The 23,328-nt window shown below is 41.9% G+C and overlaps 1 protein-coding gene and 1 long non-coding RNA gene across 5 annotated transcripts in view; one reads left to right on the top strand and one right to left on the bottom strand.

Moving 5' to 3' along the window:
* The window catches only part of LOC116835875 (uncharacterized), a 51,841-nt gene extending 48,645 nt beyond the window's left edge, over nt 1-3,196 (bottom strand). Inside the window, exons 1-2 of one of the 3 annotated variants that reach the window (XR_012655197.1) lie at nt 3,111-3,196; nt 1,907-1,958 (exon numbers count right to left, since the gene is read on the bottom strand). This is a non-coding gene — a long non-coding RNA (uncharacterized LOC116835875). Of the gene's footprint in view, nt 1-1,906; nt 2,558-3,110 lie in introns of those variants that run through there. The other 2 variants (XR_012655198.1, XR_012655196.1) reach the window with 2 other exon arrangements.
* A 108-nt stretch (nt 3,197-3,304) lies between these two features.
* Nucleotides 3,305-23,328, top strand: part of ZEB1 (zinc finger E-box binding homeobox 1) — a 226,152-nt gene continuing 206,128 nt past the window's right edge. The window contains exon 1 of one of the 2 annotated variants that reach the window (XM_032799102.2): nt 3,305-3,388. In XM_032799102.2, the coding sequence (XP_032654993.1) occupies nt 3,331-3,388 (58 nt within the window). In that variant the 5' untranslated portion in view covers nt 3,305-3,330. Of the gene's footprint in view, nt 3,389-5,160; nt 5,346-23,328 lie in introns of those variants that run through there. The other variant, XM_032799103.2, reaches the window with a different exon arrangement.

Raw genomic sequence — 23,328 nt, 5'->3', positions numbered from 1 at the left:
AAGAGGTATACCCCATCGTGCAGAGCAGCCAGTAGGCTGAAGGAAAAGTAAAGAAGCAGAGAAATTGAACCTTCCTACAACAGTCAAGAGGCTCTAGGGAAGGAAATAATCTTCCCCTTTCTCCCTCTCAGCAGCCAGTAGAAATCACCTTGATAGAAATCGCAGCTTCTTTAAAACCAAAAGCCAACATGATTCTACCCACCCCGCCCACAAAAAAAAGGTGAAAAGTTACAAAACGGAATCAAAACAAGCTAACTGAAGGACACATACAAAGGAGAAATTTGGATTTTGGTACCACGTGTACAAGAGACAACTGTTATAAACCTTTTGAATAAAGAGAGTATGAATGGTGAATTAAACTAATAAGATTTTCCTCCCCTATCTTCTTCAACTGCCTTCTAAAACATCACAAGTTTAAAGAGACTGAAATTCTAGCATAGTACTCCACAAGCAACACTCAGGACAAACATCATCTGTAGAATTACAAGCATTTAAATGTTTTACCTGTGTTACTAATATCTTAAGGCAGTGGTTCTCAACTTATTTACAGTGTGGGCTGCATATGCAGCTATGTGTTATGCAGGCCACAACCACACAATATATATACTACCTGAATGGCCCTGAGGGTGTCATATGGGCCACAGCCGTGTGCTGATTGGGCTCCATGTGGCTCATGGGTTGAGAACCACTGCCTTAGGCCCACCTGAAAGGTGCTCCATATGACTGGATGTCTGCTTGTATGCAGAGCAACTTGCAGGACTCGGCCTTAGACAAGATTAAAACCCTGCCTTACTTTTCACCATTTATATATTTTTTACTCTTTGTAATTTACTCACTTTTAACAATAATATTTTACTGAGGGTTTCACTTGTATTTCATAGTCCATTTCACTTTGTGATTCTAAGGTACCCTTGTACTTGGGCTTCAGAAACTTTTAATTCATAAAAAGATTTCTATTATGGATTGTAAATCTTTTTTAAAAAGGGCTAATGGGCATATCCTCAGCAGGCATAAACTGTCATGGTTCCACTGAACTCAATGGAGCTCTGGTAATTTATACCAGCTAAAGATCTGCCCCTAAATGCTGAGCCTAAATTTACCCAAATTTTCAGAAGTATGCACAAACAATGCTGATATGTGCCTGTAAATGAGGGCTGTGGCATACTTAGGCATGTGAACACATAAATCCATGACTTGCATACACTTTTGAGACTGTGGACTGCCCTGTCCCTTCAACACAATGTACAAAACAAATACACAGCTGCAAAAAATCAGCTTACGTAGATCAGAGTTATGAGAAAATATTTTAGAAATCTATGTAAACCTCATGTTTCAGTTTTCTCTGTCATTTTTTAAATAAGAAAAAGTCACTTCAGTTTAAAAAGCCCATTGTTTCTATAAAATGAGGTCATATATGTACATGAATACACAGACCACCTAAAGGGATGTGATAAGGTAATTTAGGCTGCAGATTTTGTAGTTTTTAAAATTAATTTTTAAAATCTAATACAAGTAGAAATGTTTTCCCTGAAATTTACTGTGTTCTGTTCAGATTTAACCATTCACAGAAGTGTTGGCAACCTAAACATCATAAAATTCTTCAAGTGCACGAGAACCAGGAAGTGAGAATAACTAGAAATAAGAGGGAAACTGACTAACTTATTTTTGTTCTCTAAACTGAGTGAAATGTAAAAAGTAAACAAAGAGTATAAATGGTAAAAGATCAAATGTCTAACATTTTCATTTTTTTAATAACTTAAGGTATTTATTAAATAAAGAAATATGTAGGCTTTTAATTTTTAAAATAACAGCATCTTTTTGGTGTGTATAACCTCTCCACCTCTACTCCTCCCTTGGTAAAGTAGAAAATATGGTTTGTTAAAAAGATATTTGACTATTTCTTTACATTGTGGAGACAGCTCACTTCTCATCCTGTTTTTTCTTTCTTGATTAGAGCCCTGTAATGCAATATTGACATCATTTATGTAAATCATCCCATATTAATACCTACACTTTGACGTACATGACAAATCAATCAGTTACTTCATATCTATATGGTGATGGAGATGATAGTAAGAAGTAAGTGAGGTCATGCTTTACAAGTGGAGGAAGAAATGACAAATAGGGAACATACATTATGTTTTGAAGCTGTTATGGCTACAAGTGGAGCTTCTCTGCAATTTTGCACTTGGGAAATCAAACTTAACTCTCTTCTTGGCCTCAGTTAACCTTTTATTTCCTAACACCAAGTTTATTTAGTAAATCAGATCTTCCCTATAGGCTTGTACACCAAACAAAGCCAGACTTGCTAAATCTCTCCAGCTATTTTGAAGGTGATGGTGAGAGAGACTTATGTGGAAGACAGGAGACAAGACCTGCCCCTAGTGTCTTTGAGGAAGGAGACAGACCCATTTTGGGGGGGGGGGTAAAGGGGAAGCAAAGACTCCTTCACTGAACATAACTTTTAAAGCAAGTATCTCTGTTCTGGAGATGACTGAAAGGGAATTTTGATTCGAGAAATATGCTATATAGGTTAGTATCCCTGCCCACTAGCATACCCGTCACACACGGAAAATCCCCCGCCCCCGCTCCGCACGGAGCCCCGGGGGAGATCCCCCTCCCGCACACCCATGCTAACAGGAATCCCCGCCTTCCTCGGTGGGGATCCCCCTCCTGCACATCCCAGGCCCAAGGGCATCCCTCTCACCTTCCGCCCATGGGATCCCCCTCCCACATACCCCGTACCCACAGAAATCCCTCTCTCTCACACGCACCGTACCCAGGGGGATACCCCCCCCGCACGCCCACGGGGATCCCCCTCCTACACACTCCTTACCCACGCGGATCCCCCTCGCCCCGCCCCCGGTAGGGATCCCCCTCCTACACACCCCTTACCCACGCGGATCCCCCTCGCCCCGCCCCCGGTAGGGATCCCACTCCTACACACTCCTTACCCACGCGGATCCCCCTCCCACACATCCCGTACCGACTCGGATGCTCCGCCCCCGTTAGGGATCTCGCTTCCCTCACATCCCCTGCTCATGGGGCTCCCCCGTCCCTCTTTCGCTCCCAATCCCCGGCTCCACAGCCCGCACTGCGCTCTCCCCTACCCCGGCACCTGCGGCAGGAACTTTTCCCTCTTCTCCTTCAAACGTGCTGCCGTAAAGCACCCGTCTCCCCTGGCAACAAGGTTCCGGCCGAGAACTAGGTGTAGGAAGGTGATGTAAAAGTAAAACCACCCAGTGTCGTAAACCAGGTCCGGGGGGGAGGGGTGGGAGGGGAGGGAGGGGGAGGAGGTGACTGGAGCATTTAGACACAAGCGAGAGGATCATGGCGGATGGCCCCAGGTGTAAGCGCAGGAAGCAGGCGAACCCGAGGCGCAATAACGGTCAGTCAGCCCGCAGGGCAGCGGCCCGCTCCGCGCCGGGCCGGCTCCGGAGACGGGCTGGGCCGCCTGGAGTGCAGGGGGGACGGGAGAAGTAGAAAGTAATTTCCCTGCTGCTCCTCGCTGGGTGCCCGGCTCCCTCTGCACCGTTATATCCGCTACCTGGTGCCTCCCTCGCTCCCTCCCTCCGCGCTCGCTCCCTGCCTCCCTCCTCCGCCTAGTGGTGCCTCCTCGCTCAGCCGCCTGTCCGGGACCGTTACACGCTGCCTCCCCCACACGCCCGGCAGCGGCAGCACCTTCTCCTGCCGCTCCCCGGGGCGGCGGGTCCCCCATCGCGGGGCTCCGAGCCCCTCGGGGGACCGCGGGGAGGCTCTGCCGGTCCTGGCCTCCCAACTCCCAAACTTGTTACCTGGGTACAAGAGAGAGCGGGGCAGGCGCCTCCGCCCCGGGCTGGCAGCGTGCGCGCCCCGGGCCGGAGCGGGGCGCCCCGCTCGCTGCCGCCGGGGCGGCTGTCCCTCTCCCCGGCGGTACTTGCCCCGCTCGCTCCCGGAGCGGGGGCTGGGGTGAGGCGTTACCTGGGGTGACGGGGACCCTCCCGCGGAGTGTAGCGGGGGGACGGAAGGGGCTGCTGGCGCTCGGGGGTGGCGGGGCTGGCCCCGGCGGCGGCCGGGGGGGAGGCACTGTTGCTTGCTGCGGTGTGTATCGATTTGTGGAGAAAACACCCCCACACACACGCCCTGGGGACCGCAGTGAAAGGGGAGCCTCCCCCACCCTCCAAAATAGCCCGTTTGCTACTTTCGGAGCCGCCTTTAGTGCAGCGCAAGTTTATTTCTGTGTGTGGCCGTTGCCTGGGCTGTTTCTCCTCCCTAAAAAAGTCTCGATCTCTGCAGGATTGTCGGGACAATTAGGTTTCATAGGAGTGGCGGGGAAGGGAGGGTTTCTGTCTGTGTGGCGGGGGAGGGAATGCGATTCGGTGAAGTTTCTTCCCTTCCTTTGGCTTTGGAGGTACCTGTTTGTATAATAATGGGTGGTAACGGTTTGGCCAGGGGCCCCTCTGCTGTGTGTCTGAACTGCTGCAGTCTATATAAGGAATTACATTTACATTTCAGACTTAAGGGGCTGTTTTTTGGTACGTGTGTTACTTCAAAACGCATTTTGAGGATAAATAGAGGAGGGAATAAACGCTCATAACTCCTCCTCCGTGTTTATCTTCAGAAAATAAGGGAACAGCTCTGTTAGTATAGTAACTCTTTTTAATAGGATGTTAAACGGGGGAGGGAGGGTTTGTAACGGTCCTTGGCAATTTTAGGTTTTATGTGGCATTTCCTGTGTAGGGTCACGGATAGGAAGGCTTTCAGCTGTGATTCTTACCGTGTGAACAATTTTTTAAATTTTTTTTAATATATTTGAGTCGGGATTGATGTTTCTGATAACTGCTTCGAATTGTTTAGCCCTATAAATGTAAACATTGGCCTTTTAAGGGACTAACAAGTTGATCTGATTGTTCTGAACTCGTGGCTCTCTTATTTTTACCATATCGAGATATTATACCAAGTATTGGTGTATTTAAAATTGCAGTTTTTAATTTCCTGTTTTATGTAAGTACTTCTATTTAGTTGATGATGTGGCTTTATTAAAGGTAAGTTTAGAAAGTGCTTTTCTCTTCCACCTTATTTAAAATGTTGATGATCAGAGAAAGGGGCTTTTCTTGTTGCTGACGACATGTGTGTGACATGTGAGTCTGAACCACCCAGTGTCTGTGCAGGAGCAGTAAACATGTTTACCTGAGCAGGAAAGAAAATGGATTTTATCTTAAAGATCCTATGATATGAATATCATCCTCTTAAAGCATATCAACAGATGACTTGCAAGAGAGAGATTTTTTTTCCGAAAACCTAGCTTTTTGAATCAACGGGAAAAAGAGGTTCTCAATCGCTGCAGCAAATGGCAACTTGTGCAGGTAGAAAAAAAGATGGTGTTTAGTTTTCTCCTGCATGCATGTCAGCCCCCTCCTGTCTGCTGCTTTCATTCTCCAGGGAGGGATTTATTTACCACGCTTGCTGTCAGTGTTTTTTCCTTTGTGCTTAATATTAGAAAAACAGATTTGAGGCTGTTTAGCACAAAACGTTTTCTCTGCAGCATGCATCGCTTTCAGAAAACAAAAGGTGTATAAGGCCATTCAGGTGTCTTTCATCTTCGTCACTTTTGGTCCCCATCATTGCTCGTTTTTTGTTATCGGAGGCCTTTGATTCTTAAACTAATTTGTATAGAGTTTAATTTTTTTATTTTACAAATTCAATATAACTTAAGCTATTATATATTGAAGCATGGAGCTAGGTTAGATAATAGATGCTGGGTAATAGAGATTTCTCGGCAGTGGGCTTATGTCTGACTTGTAAATGTTTACTGAAGAAAATTGATAGAAAAATGTTAAACCTTTAGCACAAGTAATTTGAAATTATTTCTGTAGCAAGCTTCTAAATGTACTACAGATAGAGATCTTTTTCTTAATCTAAGATTAAAGAACAGTAGATCCTCTAGCCACTGTGTTACTAGGCATATGCAGTAAATTAATTTTTTACTCTGTTCCTTTCTCCCTCTACGTCTCTTCCCCCTGCAGGACATTTTACTGGATGTCAACAGTGTATGGCTAGAACACCAAACTGTGTACAGTACTCTAAACTTTAACACTGTTGCTCATGTAATGGAGGCACATACAAGCTTTAATTGATTTAGCATGACTTTTTTTGATGCTGTCAATTATTTATTTTTTTTAACACCTGTGCTTTTCTCCTTTCTTTCTCTGTTGGGAGTCCAAACTTATGGCTGCCATTCTGATACATTAACTCTGGATGGAAAGACAGCTATACACCTTTCTGTCTCTGGACCTAGTTCATGTGCTGCCTTTTGAATCAGCCAATACTGGATGCTTGCAAAAGATCTGATTGTTGCCAGTGAAAGCTTTCTAGAACCAGTATCTTGTACTTTCAGTTCATTCCTCAATAAACCATTGATTAAAGGGCAGCATAACACACATGAAAAGATCCAAAGAATAAATGTCTACATAGTGTTTCTGTATTAGAATTAAATTACCAGACTATAAACAGTAGCAACACAAAGATTCTTGAGTGATTTGTATGGTTTGTTTGTTTATTTATTAAAGCATATTTGTGCCAGGCGGGAAGCAGAAAGGAGGCCCTGATTCTTCAGTCTGATCTGCATGGACATTACCCTGACAGCTGTGTAGAGAGCCCTTGAAAAGTCAGTGGGTCTTGTGTAGGCACAGGGGTCCAACGGTACGGTTCAGTGTACAGGCTCAGGGCCTAAGGATATTGTTTTGTCCCTGTGGCTTTAGGTCACACACCTTCAATTAAATACTTTATTAGCATATTTAGCATGCATATTGCTTAATTCTTATTTAAAGACAGTACAGATATGGTTATGGTAATGATTAGTAATGGTTGGTGAATTTCTTGTTAATTTAAAAGTCAGAAAGCAACAACTATTACTTATTTCTATCACAGTGTTTAAATAAACTCAAGCAGGAAGGCTAAATAGATAGTCAACTCAAAAATAGTAAATTTCAAAAAATAAGTTTAGACATAACTACAGACACCTTGCGAGCACTACATCTTACATTGAGTACCTCTACCAGCTTTTTGTGGTGGTAAAATATTTTCCCCCTTTTAAAAAATAAGTCTGGCTCCATGCAGAGGAATATGTGAAACTTACTAGCCATACAGTGTGGTCATATTTACAAAATTAAAAATATGGTGGATTTTTCTCTAACCTTTCACTTATAGTAATACATAATATTACTTCTAACAACAATAGACAAACATTTTCAGGAAAGCTTTTTTTATTAGTGACTCTCTTACCATTTTACAATTGGTTTTTCTTCATTTACCATTTTATGATATTCTATATATCTTCTGTATGTTAAAATATAAATTTAAAAATGACACTGCTTCCAAATAAGCCAAAAGTATGACATGTCTGTTACCTTCAAGGTGTTAACAACTGGCAGGATGTCAGGTGTTAGAGATACTTAGGCATGAAGAAGAACGTAATATCCATTCTCTTCCCCCCGCCGACCCCCCATTCCCACTAGGTATCATGTTTTCACTCCAGCATTAATTTAAACTTGCAATTTGGGAATTGAGGAATGTAGCCCAAGTTAAAATTCTAGGCACAGTGAACAGGTCTGCTCAGCCAACTGAGTTAACTGTTTGAATCCAAAGCAATTCTATATCGTGAACTAAATGCAATTTTTGATATTAGGGAGACAAATACTGCATTTTAAAATCTAATCCAGTTTTCTCCTTTTTAACTTTCTTCTGGATTGTTTGTGTCTACTATAAAAGTGGCTATGAAGGATGTTTGAAGTTAATCAGCTTATTTACTTCTAATAGTAGAAATATTTTCACTTCAATTTTTACAGTTTCTGTAAGTGCATTAGTGATATGGTCAATGAAAAAACTGCAAGCAGACAGAACTTCTATACAGAGGAATAGAAGTTAAATCTGACTCTAAATTACAGAAGCTTAATTTAACTTCGTCAGGCTGGCATCAGCTTTCTTATATCAGGAGTTTTAGATGTTGTTTGGGGGAGGTGGGTGTTCAATTAATTGAATGTAAATCTTTTGTTTTGAGTTACCTTTTATCATATCAAATTTTCCTTCCCATTGAGTGTGTGATGGGAATCTTTCCATAGATCTCACTGGGCTCTGCATCAAGCTCTGTATGAGTGTCCCAGCTTGTGTTGACTCCTGAACTTGAGTTTTATGTCTTCAGTGGTTATCAGCCTGGTATCTAGATGAGCCTGTGTCCTTAATAATTGTATGTACAGAAGAAGATAACTTAATAAATTTCAGGCTATTGGTAGAATCTATATTCTGTTTTAGGAGGGAGTCTAGAGAGACAAGTCAGGTGAGGTAATATCTTTTATTGGGCTGATTTCTGTTGATGAAAGAGACAAAGTTTCAAGCTACACAGAGCTCTTCCTGAGGGAGGTGGCAAAGTGTTGGTTCATCTATTCTTAAAATTATCCTCTGTTAAGATTTGTATACTTCATATTATTTTTCTCATCATTTTACATATTTCAGGTATTGTGCCTTTGCCCACATGTGGAAATGACTATAGAAAGATGGGATATTCCCAGCCAGGGACAGTGATGATTATAAAACCATTATTTACACTTTTATTAGGGATGTTATGCTCTTTCTCTCTCTCTATTTTTTTGAATTCACTTACATGCATGTGACTGGCATTACAGTGACTGCAGTTTGGTGGCTTTTTTTTTTTTAATCCCTGAGCACAATATCTGCTTGAGTAATTATTTACAATACTTACAAGAGGAAAAACTGCTAAGGCTGAGACTATCCAACCTGCTGGTTTAAAAAAGCAAACACTCAGATGCTCAAACTTTTAACCGCAGCCACTATGTTAATAAAAATTAGTTGCTTTTAATTGGTCGCTATATTTTTTTTTGAAAAGATGGAGACAAATGAGAGCTAATTATGCATATCACTTAGTATGAGGCACACCTTCCTGTGACCATAGAAGTGCAGCAAGAGCTATTAATGTTAACAGTTTTTATCTTTGTAGTGCCTAGAGGTCCTAGTTGTGGTAGGCTCTACACAAACCCAAAAGACACAGTGCCTGCCCCAAAAAGATGTCTCTGGAGAATTGGGTTCAGTTCTTGGCTTTGCTACAGATTCCTTTGTGATCTTGAGTAGAGTGCCTAAAGCTACATTTTTCAAGTGTTCAGTACTCACAAATAGGAACAAATTTTTAAAAGTTCCTTTGTAGGCACGTAAATAAGGAACAGATTTGTAAAGGTGCTCTGCACCTAGCAGTTGCTATTTTGCCACATATAACTAGACTTTAAGAACTTTGCACCTGTTGTGCTGACCTGTCTTGAAAATTTAGCCACTTCATATTGGTACCTAAATGGAAAGTGAGCGTCTGGAAAAAATATGGCCCTAAGTGATTTGCCCAAGGCCACACATGTAGAAATGTGACAGGAATTGAACCCAGATAACTTGAATCCCAGTCTGTTTTGCCATCAGGAGCATGCATCCACTCTGGTGAAGGGAGAGCTTTAATGAAAAGAGATGGATCTGGAATAAAAATTTGGCAAATGGCTATTAAATGCTTAGGAAACACCTTTGACTGACTTAATATTTGTATACACACCTCTATCCCACTGTAATGCCACCTGATATAACACAAATTCGGATATAACACAGTAAAGCAGTCCCGCACTCCGGCAGCTCAAATCAAGTTCGATATAACACGGTTTCACCTATAATGTGATAAGATTTTTTTGGCTCCCGAGGACAGCGTTATATTGAGGTAGAGATATACTGACTTTAAGTACCATTCACACACATCAGGGTGCAGGTACTATACATGTCAAGCGGCGGTACTTAACCAAAACCAACTAAAAATGATTAAAGGAAAAAATTAGGACAGTTTTTCCTCATGGATGACTCTTCCTACATTTAAAGTCATGTGGAAGGAACAAGGAGCAAAAGTTCTGTACCTTGATTTTGCGCAGCATAACAAGCAATAAATCTATGGCGTCCCTGCCTACACCCTGTTTTGCAAATCAGATAAAGTGAACGAGGGAATTGAACTGTAAAGAATGCTAACCAGTTTTAACAGTCTAAATCTTCTCAGGTGTTCGACTAGCTAGCGTAAGTCTTTACTTAGGTGGTTAATATGTGTTCCACTAGGGGAGGAGACTGTTTGACCTGCCCTTGGTCAGGATAGGACTGTGGCTGAGAGAGAGCACTATTGGATGGCTGGGATTGCTAGCTTCAGAAAGCATCAGCCAGAAAATATAGCAGCATGATAGGTTTTTTCATTTTTAGGTATGAATAGGATTGGAAAATCCACGTGTTCAAAGTAGACACAATAAACATCTGCCGAATGTTTATTTTTAAAATCTCTAGCCCTCATGGCTGCATGCATAGCCATCCAAGTGTGAACAGAGACCGCATAAATCTGTGAAGTGATGTCTTCCTAAACTGCCTGGACATCTCCAGTATCATCACTGCTTGGTGGGGAGGGAAGAGAGGGTATTTCTGCTTTTGGGACAGAGAAGACCACTCTCAGGAGTAGGGTCGCCTGATGAGCTGGTGGCTGCTGCTACAGTCACCACCAACCCTGGATCATGTGTTTGGGTGGAGGGCTGGCATCCAAACTGAGGAGTCCGTAGACTTGTGGGTGGAGTTGAGGGCATCATAAATTAATCTCTGGTAATGGGGAATGGCTTTGCTTTCACTTACTGGAAAGCAGTGTAGGTTGATTGGGGGAGAGGGGATAACTGGTTGTAGGAAAACATTGGGAGGTGTAAAGGAAATAAAGTATTACCTTTTGTAAAGGGTGGGGAAATGAGCATTCCTACTGTCACTGAAGTCTGGTACCTTGCCTCTGTGGTGATCTATCCTGGTGATCTTTTAGTGGAAAGTGTACACCCATCTCTTACAACTTAGTGTCCTTGGCTGGTTGTGCAATAGAGACTATAGTATAAAACTATTTTTTTTGACATCAGTTGATCAGCTTATGCTTTGAAACACTAGGATTGCTAACCCTTAACTTTTCTCCCTACATGTTCTTCATGTCAATGGACAATTTTTTTAACTTTTTTTTCTTAAATCTCACTTGGCTGTTGCCTCCAATATCCTGACTTAGTCAGTACCATAGGTTAATTATAAGATGCACAGGAGTTTCTCATCAGTCTTTAATCAGTTTTTTTTAGCTTTTTAATTTCAAGTATCTCCTTGTTTCTTAAATTATAAGCAAGAGTAATGGAAGTCCATGATATAGGTTGAAACCACTCATTGTTCTATATTGTTGTACTTCTGTATTATCAGTCTCTCTCTCCACTTCAAACTAAATAATCCTAGTCTTTTTAAAATTGCCTCTTTTATGGAAATATCTTCTGTGGGTATATTGATTACTGATCTTTTGGGGCCTTTCTAATTTTTGCTGTGTTGGCTAGAATAAGTCCTATTTGATAGCCCAGAAAAATGAAATTTCCTATTTGGTGAACAAGCTACTGACCTGCACTTAGATTCACAGGGGTATCCACAACTTACCTAGGTTTTTACCTGGACCACCACCACCACCATCATAGTATCTAGCACCTCCCAAGCATTTAAAAACAAGGATAGCTTACAGAGTCCCCTGTTATGGTAGTTATGTGTTTTGTGTCCCGGAATCCTTGTCTAAATATTTCATTGCCAGCACTACTACCCTTTGAGTCCATTTTCTCTTAAGGACTTTTGTTTATACAAGAACTTGCTCTCCTGGGTCTTCGAAGGGTGAAGTAGGAAAACAAAGAAGTAGGGAAACTTAATTTTTTATGTTTAATACTGGTGGGGCAGTAAGGGTTTAATTTCATTTTCTTGATGGAAAAACTCTTCCCAGCACCTGGCTACAATGCACATTTTTCAAAATGTGGGGACAAGAATAAAGGACACGGTGATACAAAGGAGTCAGAAAAAGGCTTTTTAGATTAGAAGCAGGTGATGATATTTTTAAACTTCTTACCGGTCTCCATCTTCATTCTTCTGGGTCAGTTTATCCTTATCTCCCAACCCAACATTTCATGCATCTCTCCAGTCATGTTTCATTTGACCTCTTGTCCCTTTTTCAGGATCTTGTAAAACTGATTCAAGTATCCTGGGTTTTCCAACATGCCTTTCTGTTCTTAACATGTCTCTGTTTCTGCTCCTGCTTCTAACACTTGACATGCGGGCTGGCAATAGCTGTATAGTGAAGCTGATCTAATCCTGATCTATCACTCTGCTGCTCTTATGGAGGACCTATTTACAGGAGCTGTTGTGGTGAAGAGTAAAAAGAAAATCTTGAGGGGAAGTTGCTGACAAACAAGGCAGTGGGATGGTAGTTTCACCAATGGTCAAGTGAAAGAATGCATCAGTACCTCTTCTGCCTGGTCCAGCGCTCCAAAATTAGTACATTCAGGGCCTGGTTTGTGAATGTTTCCCATCATTCTAGGAAACTCTTTCACTAAATTGCATCTGACAGAGTAGTGTGGATGGACAATGGTGTCAGCTATGCCCACCCCATTTTGCACAGAGGGTTGCCAACATAGGGGAACTTTGGAGGGACTAAAAAAACTAAGATTCTAAAATATCCACAAACAAATATGGTAGTCGCTTAAAGGAGTGTGTGGGGGAAATGCACTCCATCTGAAAGGATGGATTAGAGAAGAGACACAGAAGAGAGGAGAAAATCGCTTGTGGGGAGTTATTTTTGCTAAAATGAAGGTGGCAAACTAGACCAGTGGTTTTAGACAGAATATTTTCTTTGACCCAACATTGTGGAATTCTCCATCTGAAAATGTTTGGGAGAGTGAGAGATGCTGCTTCCCTTACTCCCAGATACACACATACTTAATTTTTGTCTGTGCACAGCCTCTCTCCAAACTTCAGTCTCTGAGCGCCCTCCCACCCCAATTCCCTTTCAGGGCTGTCTTCTGAGATTTCTGTACCATCATTTTGTTTGTTCATTCTCCAAGGCTACATATCACAGTGACCATCAGTCGAACTAATTCTGGATTTGACTTCATCCAGAGCCTGGCAAACATTTTCTTTGATCCAGCCTCCTGCTCTGCTCTTCCAAAACAGAATTTGGCCTGTGCCTTGTTGCTCCTGATACAATCTAGCAGCAGCACCAGGAGTCGCAACAGCATGGAACTGATGTTCACTCTGTGGTTGCTGTGAGGAAGTGTTGCGAGTAGCAGAAGCAAATCTCCAGATGCAATTGATTACTGCAGCAAAAGGGTGTGGATAGGAGAAGAGAAATACAGTGAATCTGTCTTAATGTCTACCTATTAGCTTTCTCTCCCATCAGAAGAAAACCTGATAGGATCAGCATCAATTTCTTTCCACTTTTGAGGAAGTGTTCTAGGTTATAGCAGAGGTGAGGTGTGATCTTCTATGAGATTGTCATGCAGGGGAATTTCAGAACTTTTGAGTAGTGAAAAGGGACTAGAAAACACAGTTCCCATGACAAAGTTAAACTTTCGTATTGTGTAGATTACTTCAGTGAGTCATCCACAGCAATAATTATGTCTCTTGCGAGATTACAGCTAATTCAGATACCATTAGTGAATTAGAAGCTCAAACTTTTGGTTCCGTGTGTGTTTATTCTCTGAATTTCAACTGTAAATTTGTAGTTTGTAATTATTTAAACTTTATAATACAATATATACAGAGACTTTTGCTAACATCCTATACCTCTTTCTTCATCCAATAAGAGATTGGCTTAAACGCTGCGTGTTATAACATGGATAAACTACACTTGCTCAGTTGGTAACAGTAATGGTACTAAACAAGACTTAACAACTTCCATATACAGAATCTGTTCTTATTCCTTGGACCTTTATAAAATCAAGGACCTGTGGAATAATGTTCTTTAGTAACTTATTTGACATGGTTTTTGTTTGTTTTGGAGCCTTGTTTAGGGAAAGAGGACACTTTCCATCCTTTACCTAGTGCCTTTCTCTATCTCCTCATCATTCTATACAGGAACAAATGAAATAAATGGTTTGCATTTTTCTTGCAAGCAGGCCTTTATGGGGTGAGTGAGAGATTTCTCTCTAAATTTTAGAACTTGTGATTGTTTTCTGAATGTTTGTTTTTTTTAAAATCAGCTCCAGAAAGTTCAGGAAATTGTAAAATTCACATTGCAGTCTTTTTTACAAGTTTTTATTTTCTCTAACTGGACATTGTCCCTTACACTTCAGCCTTAATCTCTGACCTATCCAATTTAGAACTTTGAATTTCTCAAACCTTTTTTAAGGATTTTTCTACAGAAACTTCCTGAGACTCCATCTTTGGCATCCTACAGACATTGCTTGTGTTACAACTTCCGTTCTCTTGATATGTACGTAAACTGTGGGAAAATCTTCTTTGGTATCAGGCATTCCACTTAGATTTTTAATAATCTAGGCTGAATAGGCTTAAAGAACTTCTGTGTTTCCCACCAGCCTCCACAATGCTAGGTATGGTTGCACGAAACAACTAAACAACCTTCCCATAGGAAGGTATTGGATGGTCCAGCAGGCACAAGAACCAGCAAATATTGATGAATTCTTTCTTCCCCCTTGTCTCTCTTGCCACACTAACTCTTGGCAGGAAATGCCAACAGCTTCAACAAATGGCTCTACTGCTTTTAGGCATACAAGAAGTTGTTTTCAAAGCTTTTGACACACCTGACATTAAAATCAGGTTTTAACACAGTAGCTTGCATCTGCTTCACTCCTTGTGTCTTGGCTTCCTTCTTAACATTAAGTAACTTAAAATTTTGTATCGATAAACTTTACCATTTCACTCATTTTAATCTGTAAAAGAGCTTTGTGTACTTTGGAAGCTTGTCTCTTTCAACAGAAGAAATTGGTCAAATAAAAGATCTCACCCACCTTTTTCTCTCTAAAATATAAACCAGTCTTGGTACACTGCACCATCAACCTCTTTCCATGGTGAGAAATAGCCATTTTTGATTGTTCCTCTTACCCAGTTCTTAAAGTCTGACAGATATATTTCAGGTTGGTTCCCAACTGTTTTTAAGAGCATCTCTTCAGAGACTTAATTTAGACTTTCAAAATATTTAATAAAATCCACCAGCTCCCCGTAATCCTTTTTTTTTTTTTAAATTAACTGCTAGCATCCATGACTTCTCCATTGTGCCGTGAGTGCTAGGTGCTTTACAGACTAATCTAAAGAATGGGTCTTTGCTCCAAAGATTTAAAAATTTTATTAAGATGTTTTTTGTTTTTTTTTTTAAAAAGTGAACAGTACAGAGTTTAAGCATAAAAGTTTCTGGTCATCAGGGAATAATGTACAGATTATTGAGGGTACAAAGTTTTGGTTTAAGATCAGGTGGCATAAGGAATACATAATCTGCAATATTCCCGATTGGGGGGTAAAAGGTTGATGGGTCAAAGTACAGACATTGAGATATGAGGGTATGAAGTTCATAAAGTGACTATGTTGGGGTATGGAGTATAATGAGTGGATATGATTATGAGGATGGATTGACCCTCATTTGATGAGATTTAATGTTCAGGGAGTTTAAGGTTCCAGTCCATATGAATGGAGAAAGTCTCTTGGTCCCTTTCTCATAGTCGAAGAACGATGTCACTCTGGCTCACACCTCCTAGTACTGTCGATGGCCGGTGATGTGTTCAATGTAGATGTCCCTGGACCATCGGACGGTGTCTGAGACCTTGAGGCGCCGCATGAGCCATGTGTAGCATCAACTGATCCCGCAGGTCAGCAGCACACCTTTGTTGAAGGGGTTCCAGGTGCCAGGGCTCTGACAATCAGGGCATCCATCTGCACCTGGGTATCGGCCAGAGGGGCGTACTTTTCCAGCTTACGAGCGCGGGCTTTGCAAAATGCCGGGGTCCTGTTATCAAAGGAGACTGTGATGTCGATGAGGATGATCTTTTTCTGGGCCTCATCGGTGATGACAACATCAGGTCGTAGCTGGCTGTCGGTACTGGGGATGGTACTGTTCACGGAGATCTCCCAGCCGTGGTGCGGTGGCTTTCACCAGGCGGTTCTGGATGGCTTTGTGGCGCAGCTGCCAGGCTCTGGTGTGGGGTTTGCAGCTGCACAGGACGTGGGGAAGGGTCTTGTTTGAATAGCTGCACTTCCTGCAATGCTTGTATTGGTCTTCATGGCGGACGGCTCCATTGAGTGGGATGCAGTTGAGCTGGGAACTGTGGATGAACCGATGGTCGGCGAAATGGGTGAAGCCTCCCCCAGCGAGGAAGTGGTTGCTGGCATCCCACTTGCTGGTCAAATCAAAGGCTTTACCCTGGTCTGGTTTGTGCTTCAGGATTTCCATGTACAGCAAGTGGATGGTGGCCTTCTAGGTCCTCTCCAGCAAGCCTCTGGTGCTTGGGGTGAGGATGGTGTTGTCATTGGACCTGATCTGCAGCACTTGGACTCCCAGTTCCTGGCGCTCCTTGCACCAATACTAGCGACAGCCGATGCGCTTCTGCAGACGACGGGTGGCGATGTCGCGCACGTCCCATCTGAATTTCCCATCCAGGGAGCTGCCAGGAAGGTGGCAATGTCTTTGTTAGAGGAGGCTCTGCCAATCTGCTTCTCTGTCGCATCATGCAGGGTGTTCGCCACAATGTTCCTTACCGTGGTGTCGGGACATGTCAGCAGGCGGAAGGTGTGGGCGGTCAACACGACATTGCACAGGTCATCCATGCGGGGGACATTGGTGCTTCCATGCCTGTGGGCAATGTAGACCAGCTTATTCATTCTGAAAGGACAGGGAATAAACAAGAGATAGCAGGAGGGATGTGATGAAAAGTAGCATGATAGTATGGTTAAATAAAACAAGCATCTTATTCCACTTTAATTTAGTGTTTTTGAATATAGAAGAGTGGTTTGTCTAATCCTACAGGCAGAGATGTTAGGCTTTTATAGGCCTTTTGGAAGGGGTATCAGATCTCCTTGAAGGACTGGAGGCCAAAAGCATGGTGGATTGAGACAGGGATGCAGGGCATGGAGAGAAGATAACTTTACTAGTTGGGTGGAACAAAGGCATAGAAGGTTGTACAGAAATACCCAGGAGTCAGTGTCTCAAGGCCTAAACAACCCAACCTGGTACCCTATCACAGGAGGTCAAGGTTTCAAAGACTTGAGTATTTTCTGCTGCACATGCTGTTACCTACTAACCTCTCTTCTCCACTAGAGCTTGGGGTGTAGGGGAGAGGTGTTGTTTGCTTTGTGGTAGGCTCGCAGCATCCAGCCAGCAGATTATCTGCTCCTGTGTTCTGCTGTAATTAAAGGAGCCTTCCTGGACCTTGCCTCCACTCATGAAGTGAGGGCAGTGTCTTTGAAACAAATACAAACTCTCAATTGAACTGGCAAGTTAACATGAAACAGTTTGGTGTTCTGTTATGGAAGGAGTTGGACTCTTGAGGTTTGCAGAATTGTTTCCAGTGTTTCGTTTCACCTGAATGAAAGTCTAGTCTTAGTATTTTGTTTTTAGTCCTTAAACTCTGACATATCAAAGCTTTTTCAAATTTCCACATTGGAAAGAATAGTGTTTAACCACATGAACTCCAGTTTCATTGTCGTTTAAGCACTAAGTTCTTGTTACTGTATAGTTAAGTATTTGTAACTCTTACTCTAGTGGTATTCATGTTCTTATTTACCTCTTTGACAAGTATAGCTTACGATCTCCTTACTCCCTGGCTGTTCTCTTGGTTAACTGTAATTACTGTCAATCTGGATGCATCGTTTTCATGTACATGAGACACACAATGAAATCTGGAAGGGTCATAAAGTGAGTCTTAAGTACCTCTACATCAGATTTTCCTTCAATCCTAGGCCCTATTGTCAATAATCTTTCCCTCCCTCATATTTCTATTTTGAAGAGTGACTTTAGAATATGAAACCTACTGTTGATCCATCTGTGGTCCACAGAGAGCTGCCAGGTAACTCGATGCTGCCTCCACCTCTTTCCTTAGATTTGTTTCTACAGACATCCAGGCTCTTTATGGCATTGAAAAGCCTGGCTGTCTATAAAAGAAGCTAGAGACAAGGAAGAACTAGCTTAGATGCTTTCTGTAGAGCAGTGGCTTCTTCTGGGGGGAATGGGTGAGTAGGAGGAGAATGGAACCAAAGCCTCTCATGGAGACTGTATCAATTATTGGAACTTTAAAAATACTTCTTTCCACATAAGCAATTGATGTAGTGTATATAGTCTCAAATGCAAAGAGAATCGTTTATGTAGCCATCATGGGAAGGGACGTTGCCAGTGAGACTCTGTAAAATGTAAGCCAGGCTAATGAACTCTTGTGTTGGCGCCACAGTAGATTTCTGTGAATGCCAGGGTTAACATTTATGAATGTGGCCAACTTATGTTTACTAAAGTCTCCCTGCTTTTTAAACTGAATTGGCACTTTCAGAAGTGAATGTCTTAGTAGACTGAGACTCAAATGCACATATATGGGAGAACGGGGGAGAAGGTGTCCAAAAACAACCGTGACCTTCAGCAAATAGGGGGACTTGCATATAATGGGGAAAATATTCTACAACTGTTAGTGGATGTGCAATTATGACGATCATATGTAAAACTAGGAAGGTGGTAATGCTGCTTAATGTCAACTTGGTGTGTGACTTTTGCTAGAACGTTGTGCAGTGATCTCCACACTTCAGGAAGACTATAGAAAAAACAGAAAATAGCATACAAATGGAGGGATTAATTGCCTGAAGTTTTAAAAACTAATTAGGTTAGAAAGAACTCTTTCTTTAAACAAAAAAGATAGATAATGGTAGAATAACTACCAAGGTAGGTAGTGTCTGAGGCACAATTACTGCAGATATTAAATCTACTGCAAAAAATTGTTCGTGGGATTTGTGCAATGAATAATCCTCCTATTAAGAAAGTTAACAGTGTTGTTTTCAGGCCCTGCTCCTCTTTTCTCACTACATAAAAAAAATCAGTCACTTTGTACATCACAGTATCTGCAGCAGCATCAATGTGATGAGTTCTTTCTCAATTGTCTAATCTCCTAACTCAACCAACTGGCAATGATGTCTTTCAAACAAGACTGCTGTATTTTCCCCTCTCATTGAAACTGTCAAATTGAGTTTGAGAGCACTGTTTTAAAATTTTGTTTAACATTAAGTTCTGTCCACACTGGCTAGTCCAAACCATGTTGAAAACTTGGTTTTGCTGAGATAGCAAAGTGCAGTTACAGTAAAACTCTATCCTGGGACCTCTGGTTTGCATAGGATCACCTTTCAGTCTTACTGCTGGGGGAATTCTGCCCCACTACGCATGTGCAGAATTCATGTTCACCACAGATTTCTTTGCTTCCCTGCAGAAAATGACTTTTTGATGGGGAAGCAAAGGGAAGCCCCAAGAGTGCTCAAGCAACCCTCTCCAGCAGTATGTTTTGGGTGCCCAGGGCAGCTGGCAGAGATGCAAATCACTGTGGGGCAGGGGAAGACCCGGCTGGTGGCTTCTATCCTGCGCCAGGCTCAGCTGCTAGTCCCAGCTGGGCTGGGAAGGATGGGGCAGGGTCAGACCCACCCCCAGTTTTTTCCCCGAGGCTTCAGGAAGCTCTGCAACCCCTCTCCATGCACACACTTCCTGTACCCATTGCTCCTCCCCTCCCCCTGCAGCTATCACTGTATGGGGAGCTTCTCCCCCCTGCACCCAGAACCCTACCTGGCCAAGCCCCACTGCCCCTGCACCTGGACCAGTCACCCCCCCCTTGGATCCCCACTCCATTGAGCCCCAACCAGCTTCATCTGGATTACCACCCTCCCCCCCCCACCACCCCCTGCTGAGCTCAATCCTCACCACAACCAGACTCCCCACCCCCACTGAGCTCCAACCACCTTCACCTGTATCCCCCTGCAGAGTTCCATTACCCTTGCATCCAGATACCCCCTGCACCCAGATCTCCTCCACCCCCACTGAGCTGCTTGCACCTAGATTACTGTACTCTACACAGAACCCTCTCAACTCACACCTGAATCCCCCCACACTAAGCCCCTTCACACTGGATCCTGCTGGGCTGAGCTTGTCTGCCCACAGTGAACCTGACTGAACTAACCTCATTTTCTCTAGCTTGCTTGCATATATATGTATACACCTGCCCCTGGAAATTTCCACTACATGCATCTGACGAAGTGGGTATTCACCCACGAAAGCTCATGCTCCAAAACGTCTGTTAGTCTATGAGGTGCCACAGGATTCTTTGCTGCATGTGCACAGATTGCCCTCAGAAAATTGAAACAACTGGGTCAATTTGGCCTCTGCTCCAGCAGCATATGGAGTTGTGGTGTGTGAAGAGTAATTCCCTCACTGTAGGGTGGATGCAAGTGACTGCGCTGTCCAGCAGCACCCCATGGGCACAAGAATAGGAGTGTGCTGGGGACAGGAGAGGGCATTCTCACAGAATGTGGTCAGATGGAGATTCTGGATTGCAGAACAGCTTGAGTACGGCTGTCATGGGTTAAAGTAGCACAGGGCTGCTTTAACTCATGGTGAGGCCACTTCAGCGTTCGTAGCAGTCCAGCATTCAGGTTGTGTAAACCTGCCTTTCCTTCAGTACAGAATCTAGCCTATTGTAGCCACACACTATAGAAACTACAGATTTAAACAAATCCTTTGTCAGGCATGAGTTTTGGAAGCCAGATGTACATACATTTCATTAAAAATAGTCTAACGAAGTCACTTTTAATCAGAACTGGAAGTTTATTGCTCAATTAATGATTGTTCCCTGAAACCACAATCTTACAATTTGCTGAAATGATAGCTAAACTCGCACTTGTGTCTTTGGTAGCTGGGAGTGTGTGTGCTTCACAAAGGCATTAAAAAGAATAAATTACTTTTCCTGCATTACTGTGTCTTTTTCCTCACCAGTTATCAGTTTCCATCTCCCCTCCTCTTTAACTTTGGAGCCATCCAGCCTTCTAGTGTTTCAAATTGCTCCATGCTAACTGGCTTCTTCAAAATATATTCAACAGTTTTTTTTGTAAAAATTTACATTTGAGGTGTCTTTTTAATTGACTCTAGTTAGAAATCAGTGTGGGGCAGCTCTGCATTTCTATCAGAGTAACAAAGGTCTGTCTGATAAGCCAGGATCATTATATCTGAATTTTATACTTGATCCAACTGACTAAACTTTCATTTATACAGAAAATGCTTTCTGTATATTAAGAGGCAAAGGGGTAATTGAATTATTTATTCAGGCCCTGCTTTCCACCAGTTCACAATATTAGTTGCTCAATAGCTGAGCAGTATTAATAAAAATTGGGATGATGTGATTTTTTTTTTTTAATTCAGTTTTTGATTTCACTTTTAACAGGACTCTTTTGGGGGATTTTTATTTGTACTTAGACAAAATTGTGCCACTTGCTAAAAAAAAGAAATCTAGTTTTGCTGCTTCATCTAAATGACATTCTCTGAATTAAACTTACCAAACATTCCATCAAATATTCTTGGCCAGCTCAAGCTCCCATGTCGGTGTCTCCATTACTGTAGGGTTAAGCTAGTCCCTTTTTAAAATCTGAGTAAGCAGCAGCTGAAATACTGCTAAATGACCTTTGACATAGGAACCCATGAATGCCCCAAGTATGATTTCACTTTCACCATGTTCTTTGTGAACCTGAATGCTTGTCAAATCAGATGTGTGTTTAGACCTCTTCACTGAATGTGCCTGGAGGGGGAGAACAAAGCATGGGGTTCAATTTGGCATAATCCCCACATTTATCTTTATTCTGTTATAGTGGCTTATGGGGGATGGGGTAACTATTCTTCCCGAGGTGAAAGTGCAAGCAGAGTGTAGGGAGGCTATCAGTCATTTCTTCTAGACTTTTTTTTTTTTTTTCTTTTTTTCCTCCACAACCTAGCTGGTCTCCTGTGATGTACACATGCTAATCTATGGCTGACCTAGATAGGTTGCTGGTTGATATCCATGATTGCTATTTGCTCTACTCACCACTGTTATGTAATAGTAGCATCAATTGGCTAATCATGTGAAGTAAACAAATGTGTATATTTAACCTTGGGCAACAGATGCAGAAGTCTATACTAAACACTGCTTTCTTCTTGGCCTTGAAAAGGGGGAGATGAGTATTTGTGGTATACTAAATGATAGGTAAACAGTTAAGTATCTTAAATTATTTTTATAAAGACTCCCAACTTAATATACATTTTTACTGTGTAATCTTCGTTACGTTTCCTTTTGCAGGTTGTTAGTTTTACTCAAAGTAGTGACTAATAAATTTTCAAAGCATGTAAGGTTTTGTTGTTTAGGGAAAAATAGAGTTCCTCTCCTACTAAATTATTACATGGCTCTGTAATAGTATTTGAAGATTTTACTCCTGTAGTAGATTGACTTTGCAATAAAGTATATCGGTTCCTGTATTGAGCTTGAGTGGTCTGAATCTGTAAACGAGCAATTGTGTGGTAAAGTATGAGTGGGTGGAGGAACTTTATGACAAAGGGCCTAGTTACCTTTACAGTTTGTTCGCTGTACCTTGTACACTTTGTTTCAGAAGAAAAGAGCTATTCAGTGTCTTGTGTGAAAGACTGCCTCCTCACACACAAGACTTGTGGGAAATTTCTCCAACTTGTGGGTTTTCAACTTGTATAGAGCTACACTGAGTGTCTTTGGGACGTGACTCCAAACAGTTTTTTTTATATAAAACATCTTTAGACTTTTCCTAATTTGACACTTTGATAGTGAAAACAGAAATCAAACATCAAGAGCACCTAAGAGGTGGAATATGTTAGTCGCTAGCCCTTTTTAAAAACTTAACTCTTCAGAAAAGATGCCTTTCCAAGGGACTCCTGAAATAGGAAATGTCTTTCACTGAGGTTAAAAATCTTGCTTTAATTTTGGGAGGAGGAAAACACATTTAAATATAAAGAGCTAATTTAGTATTGTCTTAACCAATTCTGGAAGAAAAACTAGTTTTTGTTAATTGAGATCTAAACCTCATCTGCTGTCCTTGTTAAACCTGATAGTTGTCTTCACGCAAACCCCATACAATATTGAAGTATGTGTAAATTTTTATCTGGGTATTTAATTAATTACTTTAGAAAACAAAGGGACAACTTTTGTTTCTTGTCTACATTAGCGCAGCAGAGAATAAAATTTTTAAAACACTCTTCTGAAAGCTTCTAGGTACACTTAAGAGGTGTGCTTCACTCAAAATATAACTATTATGGGGATTAAAAATGTAACTATTCTTTCTCTGCACCTACAGTCATTGATTTGTTTTTATTTATTTTACTGCAGTCCTCTTTGGTGTTGAAGTGGGAAAGGGTGTGGTGGGGGGGGGGGGAAAGAGCTAGGTTCATTGCTGGCTAGCAGCTTCCTTCAGGAACATTTATACTTTTACCCCCTGAGT

This window comes from Chelonoidis abingdonii, chromosome 2, assembly GCF_003597395.2.
Source record: "Chelonoidis abingdonii isolate Lonesome George chromosome 2, CheloAbing_2.0, whole genome shotgun sequence".
Taxonomy (NCBI): domain Eukaryota; kingdom Metazoa; phylum Chordata; order Testudines; family Testudinidae; genus Chelonoidis; species Chelonoidis abingdonii.
Note: the sequence above shows the minus strand (reverse complement) of the source record. Positions and strands in the feature narration are given on the sequence as shown.